We start from the raw sequence: 17,135 nt of genomic DNA, 5'->3' as shown, positions 1-17,135 counted from the left end.
GTAAGAGCTCGTGGGGGAAAGAGATGGTGAATCGAAGAAGCTCATCACGTGTCAGGGCTGCCTGTTACAATGAGGACAGTGACACCCTGCCGGGTCTGGTCCCCGCACCCCTGCCTTGTCACCATCCAGCCCGGCCGTGGGCCCTGGCAGACTCTCCGTTGCCCATCTGCTGGGGCTGTGCGAGAGCTTCCCTGTGGCTGATGGGGATGCATCCCCAAGAGGGATGAGCTGACCCCAGAGGGCTGTGAGGCTCCCGGGGCGTGGGGACAGCGCATGCTGATCCCCACCCCCCTCCCTGCCCCAGACGCGGCCCCCAGGCGGCTCTGCTTTGCACAACTTCCAGCTTTGTGGCTGCTTGGAGCATTCCAGGGACATTCCAATTTCTGGACTGAGCAAAAGACTTAATATTTTTATCGTCCTGCTGAGAAGAAGGTTCAAAGTGCTCAGGTTCCCCAGCGAGAATCATTTCCAAATGTTTCCACAGCTCAGGGCACAAGGTTCTCACGCTGCTGAGGTGGCCGTGGGAGTCTGAGCCTCCCCGGTGCTTGCCTTTCCCAGGGCCGGAGGGAGGCTTTGGGGGTGCTGCTCATCCCTGGGGGCTTCCGCACCCCAGGCGGGGGCCGCGGCCCCTGAGAACCAGGGAACCAGGCCAGCAAATCCCTGGGTGCTCAGACCTTTAGCAGCTCAGCATCTCTCCGGAGGCGCTTCAAGCCCCGTCTTCACCACCGAGGGGGCTGCGGCTCAGAGATGGGACGTCGCCAGGCCAGGGTCACAGAGCAAGGATGAGCCGGAGGTGGGGTTGGAGCTGTGACCCCAGCAGCTCGTGCCCTTTCTGCTCAGCCCCGAAGCTGCTCTTGCCAGCTCTGTGCCGATGGACCGAGGACGAGACAGGCCCAGCCTGCAGGATATTTGGGGGCAGCCGGCTGCAGGAGTGGGGGCACCCAGCCAGTGGGTGGGCGGTGCTGGAGACCAGAGGGGCCGTGAGAAGCCCGAGGGTGACACCTCGGTGGGGGGAGGGCTGGATGGGCCCAGCTGGAGCCGGGGTGGCTGGGGAGCTGGGCTCGGCGGCTCCAGGGGTGTTGGGGGGATCAGCCTCCTGGCTGGGTCACACTCATGAACAACAGGCCGTACTTTACCTCTGACAGGTAAGGTCCTGTGTTTCATGAGCACTTGCCTTAAATTCAGGATGAGAACGAAGGAACGGGGGTGGGAGGTGGGGGGTGCATGAATGGGAACACTGGACACTGTGCCCCTTACCCTGCGGCTTCCTGTCCTGGGGCCGGGCTCCTGCTGTTGCGCTGGGAGCCCCGAGATGCCAGCCCTTTACCTGAGCCCCAGCCCCGTGGCCAATCCCTCACGTTCGGGGGGCGAGGAGGGGGCAGGGAGGGGACGAGGGGCCGGGTGGCAGCGGACTGGGTGGTATGTCACTCTTCACCAAACCAGCTTGGACTCACTCTGCCGGCCCAGGGGAGCCCCGGGAGAGTGAGGATGGGCCGGGGTACGTCTCTCGCTGTGGGGAGCAGCTCCGAGACCCCCGGGAGCCCTGGTTCCAGGTGACACCCCTCTTCCTCCAGCCAGCCTGGGGACTGGAGGGCCATTGTCCGTCTGTGAGTGTGCGCATGGGCCTGCTGCTTGACCCGTGTGGACCCTTCTGCTGCCCTTTTTGTGGACGGGGACGGGATCTTGTGCAAATCAACTGTAGGATGAGGACTGACGCCTTGCTAACTAGGAGCTTACAAAAATTAAAGCAGAGGGGCACGTGGGGGGCTCAGCCGGTGAAGCGTCTGCCTTCAGTTCAGGTTGTGATCTTGGGGTCCTGGGATCGAGCCCCATGTCAGGCTCCCTGCTCAGGCATCTGCTTCTCCTTCTCCCTCTGCCGGCCACTCACCCTGTTTGTGCTCTTTTTCTCTCGCTCTGTCAAATAAATAAATGTAAAAAAAAAAACTTTAAGGAGGAAACGCGGATGTGGCTCCCAGAAGCTGGTCTAGAAATGTTGGCTCTTTCCTCCTCACCCGAGGGGCTTGTGAGGCCTCCATTTCCATCCTGTCCCTGAGCTTTGCTTCTCCTCCCTGGTGTGAGCTCCCCACTCACCAGGCAGACCTTCCCTCAGGAGGGGACCCCCCTGGGTTGTTCTAGTGTCCAGTATCAGCCTGCTGGGAACCTCCTGGCCGCCTCCATCCCTGACCCTCGAAGGGTCATCTTGGTGTTACCTGCACCCCTTTGCTGCCCTCCTGACTCGTCTGAGCAGGGCTCCCCCAGTCTGGGCAAGGCCCCCCTCTGGGCAGGGTCCTCATCTGGTCAGGATCCCCCTCTGGGAAGGGTCCCCGTCTGGGCAGGGTCCCCGTCTGGGCAAGGCCCCCCCCTCTGGGCAAGGCCCCCCTCTGGGTAGGGTCCCCATCTGGTCAGGGTCCCCATCTGGGCAGGGTCCCCCTCTGGGCAGGGTCCCTGTCTGGTCAGGTCCCACTTTGGACAAGGCCCAACTCTGGGCAGGTCCCCCCTCTGGGCAGGGTCCCTGGAGCATGGCTTGAGCAGGGATTCAGCCTGGGGGAGCATGGATCCCCAGCATCGAGCTGAGCCCCCTGAATCAGGCCTGGATTTGGGAGATGTCGGGCCTCTCTAGGAAGGAGCGGGTATGAGTTCCAGCTCAGGACCCAGTGGGTTTTCAGTTCACATTTGTGGAGTGACTGCCGGGTGTGTCCAGGCCTATTCAGACCAGCCTGGCCCGTAGCGGGGGCCGGAGGCAATGGGATGGGGGCCACACATCAAAGGGGCCCTCACGTGGGCCCATGGCGAGTCACCCCCCGACCAGGCACCTTGCTCTCTCCCCACACAGTGGCCGCAGACACCGTCATGGAGGCTTGCTGTGCTGACGGACACCAAATGGCCACCCAGCACAGGGACTGCTCGCTGCCGTACACCTCGGAATCCAAGGAATGCAGGTACATGTGCCAGCGGCCACCGTTCTCCCCGCGTGGTGTTCCTTTAGCAGAATGGGGGAGGAGGGACAGCGTGCAGGCCACGTCCACTCACACTGTGGGAGGCGTGGGGGGTGACCCCCTCCCCCTTCCTCTGTGCTCCCAGGTCCTCGAGCGGGACTGGGCTCCCCCTGCCTGGCTGCCCTGTGGTGGCCGGGGCATCACTCCTGTCCCTGGGCCACAGAGCAGGGACGTCCAGCCTTGCCGGTCTCTCTGCCGCTGCTGGGCGCTGTGGCCAAGTCAGGTTCCTCCTAACACAAAGCGGCCTGTTGTGGGGTCGGGTGAGATCATGTGCCTGGCAAGTCAAAGTAGGGGCTGCCTTCAGACCCGGAACACACAGACGAGCCCCAGATGCTTGTTCTTCTCATGCAGCGCCTGGATCCACCGTTCCTCTTTCCTTAAATTAACTGAAGCTCCCTCCAAGTTTTGGGAGAATGTAAACTTAGGGTATGTGACGAAGATCGATGATGTTGATTGTCACCGTAAACGTAATAGTAAAAATAGTAGCAAGCCTGTACGAAGCGCTTCCTTTGCACTGTGTATTTGTTGCACGTTACGTCATTTAACCCTGTTGTTAATCCCAGTTTACAGATGAGCAACATGAGCTCCCCTAACCCCCCTGCACACACAGCAGGTAGTTGATGGCAGTAGGATTTGAACCCAGATCCGCTGGCCAGGGGAGCCAGCGTCAGGGAGGCGAGGGCACGACAGCAGTCCCTCGCTGGGTAGTTCGAGGTCTCCTCCCGTCCCAGGCTAAGCCGCACCACCCTCGGGGCCTTGGGGAGCTGGCCGGAGAACTGCCATGGAAAGAATGTGCAGGGAAGGCTCGTCCGCCTCGTTCTGGGCTTTTGCATTTATGTTGGCAGCGAGCATCACGTGCAGTCTGCCAGCATGGCCGGACGATGTAAATCTTGATTTAGGAAATTCTTGAAAAGTCAAGAGCGTTATAGACCAAACAAAGGAAGAGAAAATGGGACACAAGGTCGGTTGAATAGAGTGGGAGGCCACGCAGTCAGGATGTGCGGGGCATCTGACGGGTGAGAGCCGGGAGCTCGGCTCCCAAGTGAGGCTCAGCGCTGCAAATGTCAGAGGGGCTGGTGCAAAGCCAGTGGTCAGCACCGAGCCTTCTGTTTGCTGACTGCCCATGAGGAACAGCCTGGTCCCCTGGAAGCTGGATGGAGCGGGGCTGGATTCCTGGCTGTGCCACCTGAGCCAGCTCAGAGCCTCAATTTCCCCAACTGGGAAAGGACTGTGATGCCATACTTTCAGGGTAGGGACATTGACAGAGGGAAAAAGCCAGCACCACGAAGCCAGACAGTGTGTCAGTCCGCCCGGGCTGCCATCACAAACACCACACAGACTGTGGGGCTTATGGTTTCCTAGCTCCGGAGCCCAGAAGTCCGGCACCATGGTGGGTGCGGGGCTGGTTCCTCCCAAGGCCCCTCTTCTGGGCCTGCAGACGGCCGTCCTCTCCCTGTGTCCTCGCAGGCTCGACCCTCTGTACGTGCATCTGTGTCCCGATCTCCTTTTAAGGCCCCCGGTCGTACAGGATTAGCGCCCACCCCAATGGTCATTCACCTTTAGTTACCTCTTTACAGACCCTCTCTCCAAATACAGTCACATTTGAGGTTATGAGGGGGTGAAGATGTCCACATAGGATTTGGGGTAGTACTCGGGGGGGGGGGACTCAGTTCAAGCCATAACAGGGAGCCACTATTATCAATACTTCTTGAAATCAGAGACTTTCAAAGTGAGGCATCAGCCAGCCGAACCTCTCCACGCCCAGGTGGGAGGGACTCAGGTCAGAGAGACCTAGAGGCTGCTGAGCCCTCCTTGTGAATTTGGATTTCAGTCATTACTAAATTTATTAGTGACTTCTTTTTTTTTTTTTTCTTAAAGATTTTATTTATTTATTCCTGAGAGACACAGAAAGGCAGAGACACAGGCAGAGGGAGAAGCAGGCTCCCTGCAGGAGCCCAATGTGGGACTCGATTCCGGGACCCCAGGGTCACAACCTGGGCTGAAGGCAAATGCTCAACCGCTGAGCCACCTGGGGGCCCCTATTAGTTACTTCTACCAACCAAAGTCTTTAATATGTTCCAGAGTTATCTTTAATCCCCAATGGGCCCCAAATGACAGAGTAGATACCTTCTTAGCTACACAGAAGGCATTGGTTCATGATCTATGTTTTGCTCAACTGTAAATTTCGAACATGCCTCAAGAGAAATCCTGACATGTAGGGAATACCATCTGAACAGCTGCATTTCTCCTCTCTGTGGGAGATGTAGCTGCAAATCCAGGCTCCCCCGACCCCCGACTTATTGCTGGAGTTCACCTGGTCACGGGGGCCTGCAGAAATCCTGGTGGGCGGTGTACATTTCTGCATCACCATGTCCTCAAAACGTGTTCTTGAACTCCCAGGACACCACTTACGGTCCCTGATGGGCAGTGACCAGCATTTTGTTTCACGGAGGCTCCAGGAGGCTGGTTGCCTCGTCCTGGTGAACTCAGGGGCCAGGACCCCTTGATGAAGTGTTAGTATCAAGCTGCCTGGCTCTCACCGGGTCGCCGTCTGCTCCCCATTCAGGCCTCCCCTGCATGTTTTCCCCTTTGCTCAGTTAACACAGGGGTTTGAGCCCCCACATCGTCTGTAGAGGTCAGAGGCCGAGCCTGGGCTGTTGGCTCAAAGGGAGATGTCATTCAGGGTGGGATGAAATAACAGAGGCAGGAGAGCCTCCTGGGCAGAGTCGGGGGAGGAGGTCCTAGGGGCTCGGTGGGGTCGGCTCCCCTTGGTGGGGAAGCAGAGACCCCAGAGGACCTCAGAGGAGCTGAGCCTCCTGCATCCGTGGGCTCTGGCCGAGTGCCTTCAGCTTCTGCTGGAGCCTCTAACACGAGACACACTTGGGGGGAGGCAGGGGACAGCTGCTCTGATGCTTCCCCAAGGCGCACGTCACCTTGCACCCTGCCCTGAACTAAGGGCCAACGTTCCTCAGTATCTAAATGTAAAGTTGTGGGACGCCTGGGTAGCTCAGTGGTTGAGCGTCTGCCTTTGGCTCGGGGCATGATCCTGGGGTCCTGGGATCGTGTCCCACATCAGGCTTCCTGCGGGATCCTGCTTCTCCTTCTGCCTATATCTCTGCCTTCTCTCTCTCTCATGAATAAATAAATAAAATCTTAAAAATAAAATAAAATAAAATAAATGTAAAGTTGCCTAAAACCTCGGGCTGAATGTAGCCCACCGACCTCTCAGAGGAATTTGAATACGCACTGAATCCAAGGCTGAGGTTTTTCAACACAACTGACGCACCCGATGCCTTCGTTTCTTACTCGCAAACATCTGCACCTGCTAGGTGCCAGGCACTGTGCTCCAGGAGACGGGGATAAATTGGGGAACAGAAAAGACAAAATCTCTTCCAGAGAGGACACAGATAATAAAGTAATAAGTTAATTATATGGTGTGTGAGGAGGTGTCCTGTGTCGTAGGAAAGGAAAAACGGGTACGATAGGCAGGGTCTCCTCCTGGTTGGGGCAGGCTGAAGATTGTAGACGGAGTGGTTGGGAAGGCCTCACGGAGGCGGCACATTGGAGGCAGAGCTTGAAGGAGGCCAGCAAGTGAGCCAGGTGGGATTTCAGGCCAGGTTGCTGCTCCGAGTGGCCGGTAGCTCAGGAAGGCTGGGGATCTGCATGCCGCTCTGCAGATGCCCCACGCCAGGCTCCTCCTGCCACTGGCCACACTGGGACAGGGCCTAGGAGCCGCGGCCGCCGGAGCCCCTCGGTGCAGGAGGCTGTTCTCCACCAGGCGACACCGCTCCGGGTCCCCGAAGCCTCGGCGTGGGCCTGGCACACAGCAGGGACACAGTCAAATTTCTTTTCATTGCAGTGAGATATACATAACATAACTGAGCATCTGAAGCGGTTTTAGGCATGTGGTTCAGCACGCTCAGGCCAGCCCTCGCTGCCACCCATCTCCAGAAGGTTTTCATCTTCCCAAACCGAACCTCCATCCCAGCACCCGGCCACCCCCATTCTCTTCTGTCTCTGTGATTTTGAGGACTCTGGGTTCCTCACCCAAGTGCACACATACGGCGTTTGTCCTCTCGTTACTGGCTTATTTCACTGAGGATGATGTTCTCGGGGTCCATGCATGTGGTGACAGGTGTAGGATCCCCTCGCTGGTTCAGGCTGAGTCGTGCGCCACCGTAGGGACGGACCGCATTCGGCTCAGTGCTCATTGCTCAGTGGACATGCGGTTGCTTCCGTCTTTTGGCTGTTGTGAATGATTCTGCCATGAATGTGCATGTGCAACTATCTCGAGTTCTTGGTTTCAGCTCCTTTGGCTGTTTACTCACGAGTGGGATCGCTGGATCACATGGCAGTTGTGTATTTAATATTTCAAGGCGCTACCCTAGCGCTTTGCATGGTGGCCACTCCCAGACAGTGCCTGAGCCTTCTGATCCTCCCTAACTCTGCTTTTCTGTGCAGCCACTGTCTTTGAACATGCGCAGACAGATGCCCGTCTGGATGCTGTTGCTGGCAATCTGGTGGTATACCTATTATTTGTAAATTCACCAAAAAGCACGAATGCAGTTTGTGGTATCACAAGCATAGGCGAGTCCATCCTAGAGCCCCAGGTGGTTCTGGAAGCACATGGGAGGCCAGGTGCAGAGCTCCAGCCCCGCAGGGTGGAGGTGGGGGTAGGACCGGCTGAGAGGCTGCTGCTCCCCCGGGCAGGGGAGCCTGGCTGGTCGGCAGCACAGCGAGGCTGGGTACCCCATTCTCTCTGGACTGGCGTGGTTGGGCGGCTCGTCCCGCCCTTGCTGACGTTGGCTTGGGTCTGGTGGGAGCCGTACCTGGGCCTCACACGCACCTCCTGCCCGCTCACCTGCCGCGGCCCAGCCTGCCCTGCCCGGAGCTGTGTCCAAGGATCCAATTTTGGCAGGTGATGGTCCTTCTGCCGACACTAGCCTTTACGCTCGGGCGTCCTCTAGTTTGCAAGGACCTTCTTTCCGGAGCCCCCGGCAGGGCCAGGACATGTGGACGGCCCCGCGTCACGGTTGCCACCGTCCCTCGCTGCGTGGCCTCAGGCAGCTCCTCCACCTCGGGAGCGATTTCCTCTGAGTCTGGAAGAGACAGATGAGTGGTGAAGGGTGAGGGTGTCTGGTCCAGCGTCAGCAATCGGAAGGGGTGGCTTTTTAACTGGGTGGGAACATTTTGTAGGGCAACACTCAGAGACAGGAATCGGGGTCTCCCAACTCCACCCCCAGACACCACCTGCTTCGGTCTTTCTAATTGTACGCTTCTTGAGCACCTTCTGTGTGCCAACTATTGTGTGTATGTGTGGGAGCGAGGGTGTGCACTGTGTGTAGGGATGTGAGTGCATGGCAGTGTGTGTGCACACAGGAGCAGCATGTGCAACAGTGTGTGTGTCCGCACTGTGTAGGTGTGTGAATACACGGGAGTGTGTGTGCACCAGTGTGTGTGTATGCACGTGCATGGGAACGACTGTGAGCACTGTGTAGGTGTGTGAGTGCACGGGAGTGTGTGCGCACATAGGAGCATGCATGTGCTCCAGTGTGTGTGTGTGCACGTGCATGGGAGCGAGTGTGAGCACTGTGTGTAGGTATGTGAGCGCATGGGAGTGTGTGCATATCGAAGCATGTGTGTGTGCACGAGTGTGTGTGCATGTGCATGGGAGTGCACTGGTGTGTGTGTGCGTGCACGGGAGTGTGTGTGCACTAGTGTGTGTGCAAATGTGTGTGCCCTAGTGTGTGTGAAAGTGGGAGTCGGTTGAGAAGGGGAGGTGCCAAAAGATGACAGGGCCCCCATCCCTGAGGGGCGACTGCTCCCAGGCCCTGTGTGCCCCCCGCGGGACCCCCACCCTTCCGGGCCCTGCCCTCAGCCCGGCCGCCCTCCGCCCGCAGGATGGTCCAGGAGCAGTGCTGCCACAGCCAGCTGGAGGAGCTGCACTGCGCCACAGGCATCAACCTGGCCAACGAGCAAGACAGCTGCGCCACGTCACACGGGGACAACACCAGCCTGGAGGCTACGTTCGTGAAGGTGAAGACCTGTCCTGCCGCCAGCAGCGCCGTCCCCAGTGGGAGGCCTGGCTGCCCTCCTGCCTGCACCGCCTGCCCAGGCCTGTCCTTTAGAGCAGCAGGAGGGCCCAGGGGCCTGTCTGGTCCCCCGCCCCCTGCGGTTTAGTCAGAAAACCCTGGATGACACCAGGGAGATGGGGAGGAAGGGACCCAGCCTTGCCCCGAGGACCTCCAGTGCCCGGGCTTCCAGCAGGAAGACTGAAATTAGAGCAGAGGTTACCTGGGCTGGGAGGGGGGAGGGACCCGAGCCTCTCCAAGTTCAAGGCAGGCCCTCCAGCTTTCCTGCCTGCCCGGAGCCCAGAATGGTACCCCCTGCCCTCCCCTCCACCGTCCGTACCCCCCCCTGGCCCCCCCACCCCGGTCCACCGGGGCCTCTGATAACACGGGGCCTCCATAGCTGCCCTAGAAGAGAAGAGGGAGGTTCAGAGAGGCCCACGCTCCGCAGTGGCCTGGCTGGGGTAGTGTCAGGACCGGCAAGGGCAGGCGTCCGGCCAGGCAGGGCCCGGCGTGGGGTCGCTGGGCCCAGGGGGAAGCGAGCTCTGCGAGGGTGATGTCATCCATCCCGGGTCCGCGCCGGGCCCCTCAGGGCCTCTGTCCCCGTGGAAGGTCTGCGTCCTGGCGTGAGGGAGGAGGAGCCCCTGACCGCTTCCTGGGGCCTGCAAACCGCACATTCACTGGGCTGTCCCGCCCTCACCACCCACTGAGAGAGAAAAACCAGGCCAACCAGGAGGAGCTGGACACTTAACCTGGTCAGCTGGGAGCCTCTGGAGGTGCACTTCCAGGAAGATTTCCCATTCCCACTCAGGAAGGCCAGGAGCCATTTCACGGAGTGTGAATGGGAATGAAGTCTGGATTCCTGGAGGGGGGTGTGGGGTCCTTTCTGGGGATCCTCTCTTCATGCAGACTAGGGTGGAGGGGGCTTCCGCGTGGGGAGTCGGGGGTCCGGAGCCCCTCCACCCACCCTCAGCCTTTGGGGGCCTCCATGGGAGGAGGCTTCTGGTGTGAGGGAGCTGGGTGGGGTGAGGGCAGGGAGCGCTGGTCATAGAGGGGGACCCCGGAGCCAGGAGCCAGAGCGTCCAGCGGCCGCCTCCCCGGGCAGGGCCGGGGCTCTGCAGACACTGTCTGCCTGCCAGACAGCTCTGCCCTTGTCCCCAGACTAGAAAGAAAAGGGAGGTGGAGAGAAGGCTTGGAGTATTCTAACGGGAGAAGAAACAGGCCACTTTGGCAGATGTGTGATTTGTGTTTCCGGGAAGGATGACTCATGCCCTGGAAGGTGGAGGCGGTAACTGATGCCTCCCTCTTTCTGGCGGGATGGAAGCCCCATCAGCCCCCACGGAAATGCAAGCAGAGCCCCACCTCCTGGCTCTCCCACTCTGGACCTTTTGGAAAGTTCTGTGCCTTTCCATGGATAAGACAGTAAGGACTGAAATGAGGCTTTTCATAAAGCAGGCTAAATGCCGTCTGCAGAACTCAGGCATCACTTTCAGGATCACTGGGGGTCCAGGTGACGGACAGTGACTCTGGGCAGTGACTCTGTCCCTCGTTTGATGACTTGTCCTGAGGGTCTCGTGCTTTTCAAATGTGCGATGCACCTCCTGCTGCCCAAACCACCTGAATCGGAGGGAAGAGACCAGTGCATATTCATTTTTGTGCGCCTGGGGGAGAAATCTTAGCCCCCACACAAGGAGTGTACCTGCAGGGGGCTCTTGTGTGACCCTCACAGGGTCCCTGTCATGGCTAATTCCTCCTGGAGGTGTATGAGCCAGACAGAGCAGGGGTGTTGAGTGGGACAGGCTGGTGGTGGGGCATATGTTGGGTGCACCCCCTTGAAGGCTGCTCCCAGCACCAGGACCTGTGAGGTTTGGGGGCCAGCACGCCCCGGGCTCGGCCTGCTGAGCTGCTTGCTGCCAGCGTTTGGAAGAGATAGCCAAGCCCCAGCAGTGTCGTTGTGCAGGCCGAGTGGATACTGGGATCCGAGAGGCCGGGGGGCTCTGCTGTGTTGTGTGGCTTCTCCATCCGGTGTCTGCCTGTGTTTGCAGAGGTGCTGCCACTGCTGCCTGCTGGGGAGGGCGGCCCAGGCCCAGGGCCAGAGCTGTGAGTACACACTCATGGTCGGCTACCAGTGTGGGCTGGTCTTCCGGGCGTGCTGCGTCAAGGGCCAGGAGACAGCAGACTTCGCCCCCGGGGACATTGGGGACCTCCAAGAAGCAGGTAATCTCCCCCTCTTCTCCCTTTCGGGCAGTGCATTAGTCGGGGTTATCCTAAAAAACCCAAGAGGATGTGTGTAGATATATATACGGAGAGAGAGGAAGATATTTATTTTAAGGACTTGGCTCACTTGTGGGGGCTGGCAAGTCTGAAACCTGCAGGTTGGGCGAAAAGGCCAGAGACCCAAGGGAGAGCTGTTGTTGCGGCTTGAGTCCAAGGGCCATCCGGTGGCGGAATTCCTTTTTGCTTGGAGGACGTCAGTCTTTCTCTGAAGGCCTTCACCAGATTAGACGAGGCCCACCCACATCATGGAGGGCAATCGGCTTTACTCAGAGTCTGTTGATTTAAATGCTAATCTCATCTAAAATACTGTCACAGTAAACACAGACTGGTGTTTGACCAAATATCTAGGTACCGTGGCCCAACCAAGTTAACACGTAAAGGGAACGACCACGGTGGTGTGCGTACACACGTTGACCGTTCGTTGCCTTAACTCAACGGAGGCTGGTTCTAGCTCTCCGAGCAGTTTCATGTTGGTTACCTCCTCTGAGAGCCACGGCCCTGGGGTGGGACCGAAGGCTTGGGATCTGGGATCTGACAAATCTGGGTCCATGTCCCTGTCTTGACATGCATTTTAGGTAAACTAACTTATGCAGACCTCAGTTTCCTCATCTGTGAAATAGGGATAATTATAGTCCTGCTTCATATATGGGAGAGTGAGTGTAAAGCGTTTGGGGTGACTCCGTAAATGTTTGCCTTCACGACCTTTCCCGGTCTGTCCCACGGCCCCGGGCAGCATGGTGGCTGGCGTTGCTCCCATTCTGCGGATGAGGGCCTGGTGCTTGAGGTCACTTGGTGACACACACAGGAGGGAGGATACTGGCCCTCCGCCCCCTGGCCAGCGCCCTTTCTCTGTCCGTCTGGTGCCAGTGATGTGTCGAGAAGAAGCGGGGCAGGGGTATCACTCATTACTAGCCGGCTGTGCTCTTTCAACTCGTACTTATTGGTGCGTGACCCCAAGAACAGCTTTAAGGGTGCTCCCAGCTGTGCGTCTACCACCCTCCATCTGTCCAGGGCCAAGATGAATCCTGAAGCCTCTGGCCGTGGCTCAGTTACACGATTCAGGAAACTTCTTGTCTGTCTAATAACCTCTTTCTCTCCTGCGGTGGTTTCCGGGGCCGTAATGGAGATAACCCTGGAAACTTTGTGGGATGTGCCGTGCCCCGGGCTTGCCCTGTGACTTTGGGCTCCTTCCCCGCTTCCCACCGTGGTGGGTAAAGGGCAGGAAGGCCTTTGGATGGGGGAGCTCACAGACCCGTGCTCCCTGTGTCGGACTGTCCATCACCCCCGCCTCATGACCCTCGTGGCTTTGTGGCCCTGGGTCGAGTGGACCGAGTCTCTCTTTGTTTTTAATTTCTCATGGATGCCGTGGGGCTGATTTCAGATATCTCAGTCGGAAAGAAGGCCTGGAACCACATTCTGGCTCCCTCCTTGACTTTTGAAACCAGGGATGACATTTTCACTTTAAACAAACCCAAACTGTTCGTCCTGGTGGAGAATTTCTCCTGTGTTTCTGGGGAGGATTTTTGTTGATTTATGTCTTGTTTCCATAACGATCTCTGAACTTTTTTGCAGCTCCAGATGTCTTATTTCTCTGCTGTCTTCTATCTGCCTCAATTCTTGCACCAGACTTTTCTCAAAGGCCCTGTGAGGACTCCCTGCCCTCCCTCCTCGTAGACACAGACATGACTTCCTTCCAGGAAGGTTTATCGCGGGCCTACTGTGTGCTGCCGTGGGGCCACACAGAGGGTCCCCAGATCACTGCCGGCCTCTGCCAAAATAAGTAGAGGAATTCAGTGTAAACCTTTAGGAACTTGTATAAGCACATGATAGCGTGACTTAGGTCTGTTTCATCTACGTGGGGGCTAAGATGCCCATTTCCATTACTTAGTTTATCTGGTAATGCATTTATATTACAGGTTATCAGAGTATTGGCTTAAGATGGGGGAAAGAGCCCTGTCCCTTTACCGCAGAGAGTTTGGGAGGAACCGTGCTGGGACATGGACTGGTTACCCCCAGTCTACAGACCAGAAGATTGAGGCTGGGGAAGCCCATGTTCGAGATTTGCTTTCTGGCAGGAATGGTGGTGTCTGTGCCAGGCTTGCTGGCTCCCACAGATCACCGTGCAAACCTCGATGGCCTCATCACTCTGGCGAGAAGTGGCTCCTTGCAGGTCCTCCTGGCGGACGCCCCCAACCTACACCTTGACCTAGACCGAATAATGCCTCAAGCGAGCGAGGAGTCCCCGAGCTGAATAACCTCAGCAAAGGTGCTCCCAGCCCCCTCACCTGGGAGAGCTGATTCACACTCTCAAAGTCTTTTGTTTAGTTCCTGGCCAAGTGAAAAGTTTATGTAGGGACCATGGCCGCAGTTTAACGGCCGGAAAAAAAAATGCCTTGTACATCATGTATATAGGTTACTTCCCATTGAATATTTTTAAAGGTTTTATTCATGAGAGACAGAGAGAGAGAGAGGCAGAGACACGGGCAGAGGGAGAAGAAGGCTCCCCACGCGGGACTCGATCCCAGGACCCCAGGATCACGTCCTGAGCCTAAGGCAGATGCTAACCGCTGAGCCACCCAGGGGTCCCTGCCCTATTGAATTTTATAGCAGAATTGCTAATGTTTCTTCTTCACGATGTTTATTTCTCTGGTGTGGGTGTGTTACACTCTCACTGAAGATACAGAAAGCAGAGGGAAGAGGACATGACACTGGGAGGAATATTGTTTCCATGGTTTCCATTAGGTCGCATTTCCTTTCCTTGTTTTTCTTCATCGGGGTGCGCTCTGATTTACGCTTTCCCACCCAGGGCTGTCGCATCCTGCTGTCAGCTCGTGACTGACTTGTGATCTCTGTCACCTTCGCTTGTAGAAGGGTCTTCCACTTCCCAGGGCACGGCTTTCGGGGATTTGCAGGGATCCCTCCCACCCTTGGCTGATGTGAGCCGAAGGGACTAGTTCTCTTCCTCCAGAACTAAAGTGGAAATCCATGCTATTAGATCACATCAGGGTACCCCACTGCCCCCCGTGCCCTCACCGTCTCCCGGTGCCCTGTTGAAGGCTCTGCCGAGTGCTCGGCCCACAGAGCAGAGCTCGGGCCCCTGTCCGAGTGCACCCAGTGAGTCCCTGCTGATGCCCGGCTACTTCGCAGTGCATTTCCTGGGGCTCCGCAGACTGGGGTTGGTGTGGGGGGAGCTTAAGCAACAGAAATGTTCTGTCTCCCGGTCTGGAGGCCAGATGCCCCCGATCAAGGTGATGGCAGGGCTACGTCCCTCTGAGGCCGCAGATCCAGGCTGGGCTCTTCTGGCTTCTGGTGGCCTCGCGTGCTCCTTGGCTGGTGCATCTCCTGCCTGTCTTCACGTCATTGCTCCTCCGTGTGTGTCTATCTCCGGTTTCCCCTTTCTTTCTTTTTTTTTATTTTTTTATTTTTAAAGATTTTATTTATTCATGAGAGACACAGAGAGAGAGGCAGAGACACAGGCAGAGGGAGAAGCAGGCTCCCTGCAGGGACCCTGGTGTGGGACTCGATCCCGGGACCCCAGGGTCACACCCTGAGCTAAAGGCAGCCGCTCAGCCGCTGAGCCACCCAGACATCCCTCCTCTTTCTCTAAGGACACAGACACGGCCTCTCGGACCCCACCCTAACGCCCCTTAGCTCCGTCCTCTGCAAACAGTCTGCTCCAGGGAAGGGTCACAGCCATAGGTGCTGGAGGTTAGAGCTGCACCATCTTTGTGGGGGGAGACCCCATTCAACCCATGACAACAAGCCTTTACCAGGTGCACCGTTGAAGGTCTGGGGGCCGTGGCTGCATTTGCTGAAATAGGCAAGTGAGGCAGGTTGCCTGACCCCCATGCCGTTTGGGCACCGAGCTCCCCAAATGGGCACAACTGCCTGCTATTTATAAGGAGGGGGAGTATTTATTCCGGGTTTCTGCAGAAACGAGATGAGACACCGCGTTTGGGTAAATGTCCCTTTTGCCCCTCTTTCCCCTCAGCCAAGATTTCGGAGATCGAGGAGGAACAGGAGGACCCATACCTGAATGACCGCTGCAGAGGTGAGGCCCTGGTAACCGTCCCCCACCCCAGGGGACACGGCACTAATCCCACTGGGAGCTTGACCTCTCGTTTCACTCGGGTTCTCCTGGGAAGAGCCCTTTGGCTTGGAGTCCGCTGAGGTCCCTCTGCCCCATCCCCCCGGCACTCCTGGGCTCCCCACCTCCTCCTTCCCTCCAAGCCTGGGACTGGTGGGTGCACAGGGAGGAGGCCACGCGGGAAGTGGGCATCACAAGCCTCCCCACTATGGCGACCCCCTAAACACAGGCTCCGGGGAGGGGGACCATCTGGGGAGGGGTGAGTATTGCTTGACTTTGTGTCCTGGAGCCCCAGCAGTGCCAGGGACCGTGTCCACGTATCCGTGTCTCGCAAGGGAGACGTTTGCAAACGTAAAGTGAGCACAACGGGCCTGGCAGATTTGTTTTTCAGATGATAAAACTTTATTTCTCTTTCCCGGAGCATTCCCACATGTCTAGACTGGCAAGTCGTCTCCAAAGCTTCATTCGGAGCCTTGCCCTGCCTGTGGTTGGAGCGTTAATTGGGAGCCAGTGTAATCACAAAATGATGTGGTCAGCGCACAGGGACAGTTGGCACAGGGGCGGGGTGGGGGGTAGGGGTGGGACTGGTGGAGGGCAGAGAGCCCAGAAAGCTCCCTGGGGGTGTGGGGGTGGGTGGGAGGGTCTTCCTGGGGGAGGAAGTAGCTGGTTTGCGACGAGTGAGGGTGGACGGAGATTTGGGCAGCAGGAGCGGAGACGTGCACACCCAGACCCACCGCAGCTGGTGGGCCATGGTGCAGGGAGGGGTGCGGTGGGGGCAGAGGGAGAGGCTGGGGAGGCGGGCCGGGGTCATCGGGCCCCGGGCAGTGGTCAGAACTGTGGTAGCGGCTCTAGTTGGTGGAGGTTTGTCCCGGGGAGATCTGCTCTTTGAGCATCACTCAGCTGCCCCGTGGGAAGCATGGGTGGAGGGGAGGTAGCAGGGCCACCCAGAAGGCCATCACAGCTCACCTCTGCAGGGAGAGGGGCCTCACGGGACTGCCCCTCCGTGTCTGTGCTGGGCACGAAGCCAGCAGCATCACTGGCTTCTCCGCCTTGTCCCTCCCAGCCTCACTACAACCGGCAGGGATGGCCCTGCATGCCGCCAGCTTGTTGGACCAGGGCTCAGACCTGAAGCAGCAGCCCTGGGGTTTGCCCAGGGCCGGATCCTGGGGGTCTCCCATGAGAGGGGAGGGGGTACGAGGCCAGAGAGGCTGGGCTCCACGATGGGGAGCCTGCCTTTGTATGTTGTCCACCCTGAGTGCATTTGCTCTGGCCCAGTCCAAACAGAACCGGAAACCCAGAAGGTCTCTGGTGTGTGTTGGGCTCCTGGCTAACATTCGCTCTGATTTGCTCTGATCCCAGGCGGGGGGCCCTGCAAGCAGCAGTGCCGGGACACGGGCGAGGAGGTCGTGTGCTCTTGCTTCGTGGGCTACCAGCTGCTGCCTGACAGCGTGTCCTGTGAAGGTAACGGTCACTGAGCTCCAGCGACAGCACAACGGCACGCAGCCGCACTGGGAGCCTCGGCCTCCGATTGACACCTGGGCAGGCCCCACTTGGCGCACGTCGGGGCCCCATCTGTGGGTGAAGAACAGCATTCCCTGGAGTCTACAGCGCGTGGCGCCCAGCCACGGCTCTCCTCCAGGAACATATGAATACAGTGTCGGGAAAGAGGGTTGGCTTTGGGGTCTGACCAGGCTCTGGCCCTCAGCA

At 58.1% G+C, this 17,135-nt stretch overlaps 1 protein-coding gene across 5 annotated transcripts in view; it reads left to right on the top strand.

Annotated features, from left to right (window-relative positions):
* The window catches only part of FBLN1 (fibulin 1), a 117,322-nt gene that overhangs the window by 47,952 nt on the left and 52,235 nt on the right, over positions 1-17,135 (top strand). For all 5 annotated transcript variants that reach the window (XM_038550224.1, XM_038550223.1, XM_038550226.1 and 2 more), the window contains 5 exons: positions 2,834-2,939; positions 8,897-9,032; positions 11,110-11,281; positions 15,333-15,392; positions 16,788-16,889. In XM_038550224.1, the coding sequence (XP_038406152.1) occupies positions 2,834-2,939; positions 8,897-9,032; positions 11,110-11,281; positions 15,333-15,392; positions 16,788-16,889 (576 nt within the window). The remainder of the gene's footprint in view (positions 1-2,833; positions 2,940-8,896; positions 9,033-11,109; positions 11,282-15,332; positions 15,393-16,787; positions 16,890-17,135) is intronic.

Source organism: Canis lupus, chromosome 10, assembly GCF_011100685.1.
Source record: "Canis lupus familiaris isolate Mischka breed German Shepherd chromosome 10, alternate assembly UU_Cfam_GSD_1.0, whole genome shotgun sequence".
Taxonomy (NCBI): Eukaryota; Metazoa; Chordata; class Mammalia; order Carnivora; family Canidae; genus Canis; species Canis lupus.
This window is presented reverse-complemented; position numbering and strand designations above follow the sequence as displayed.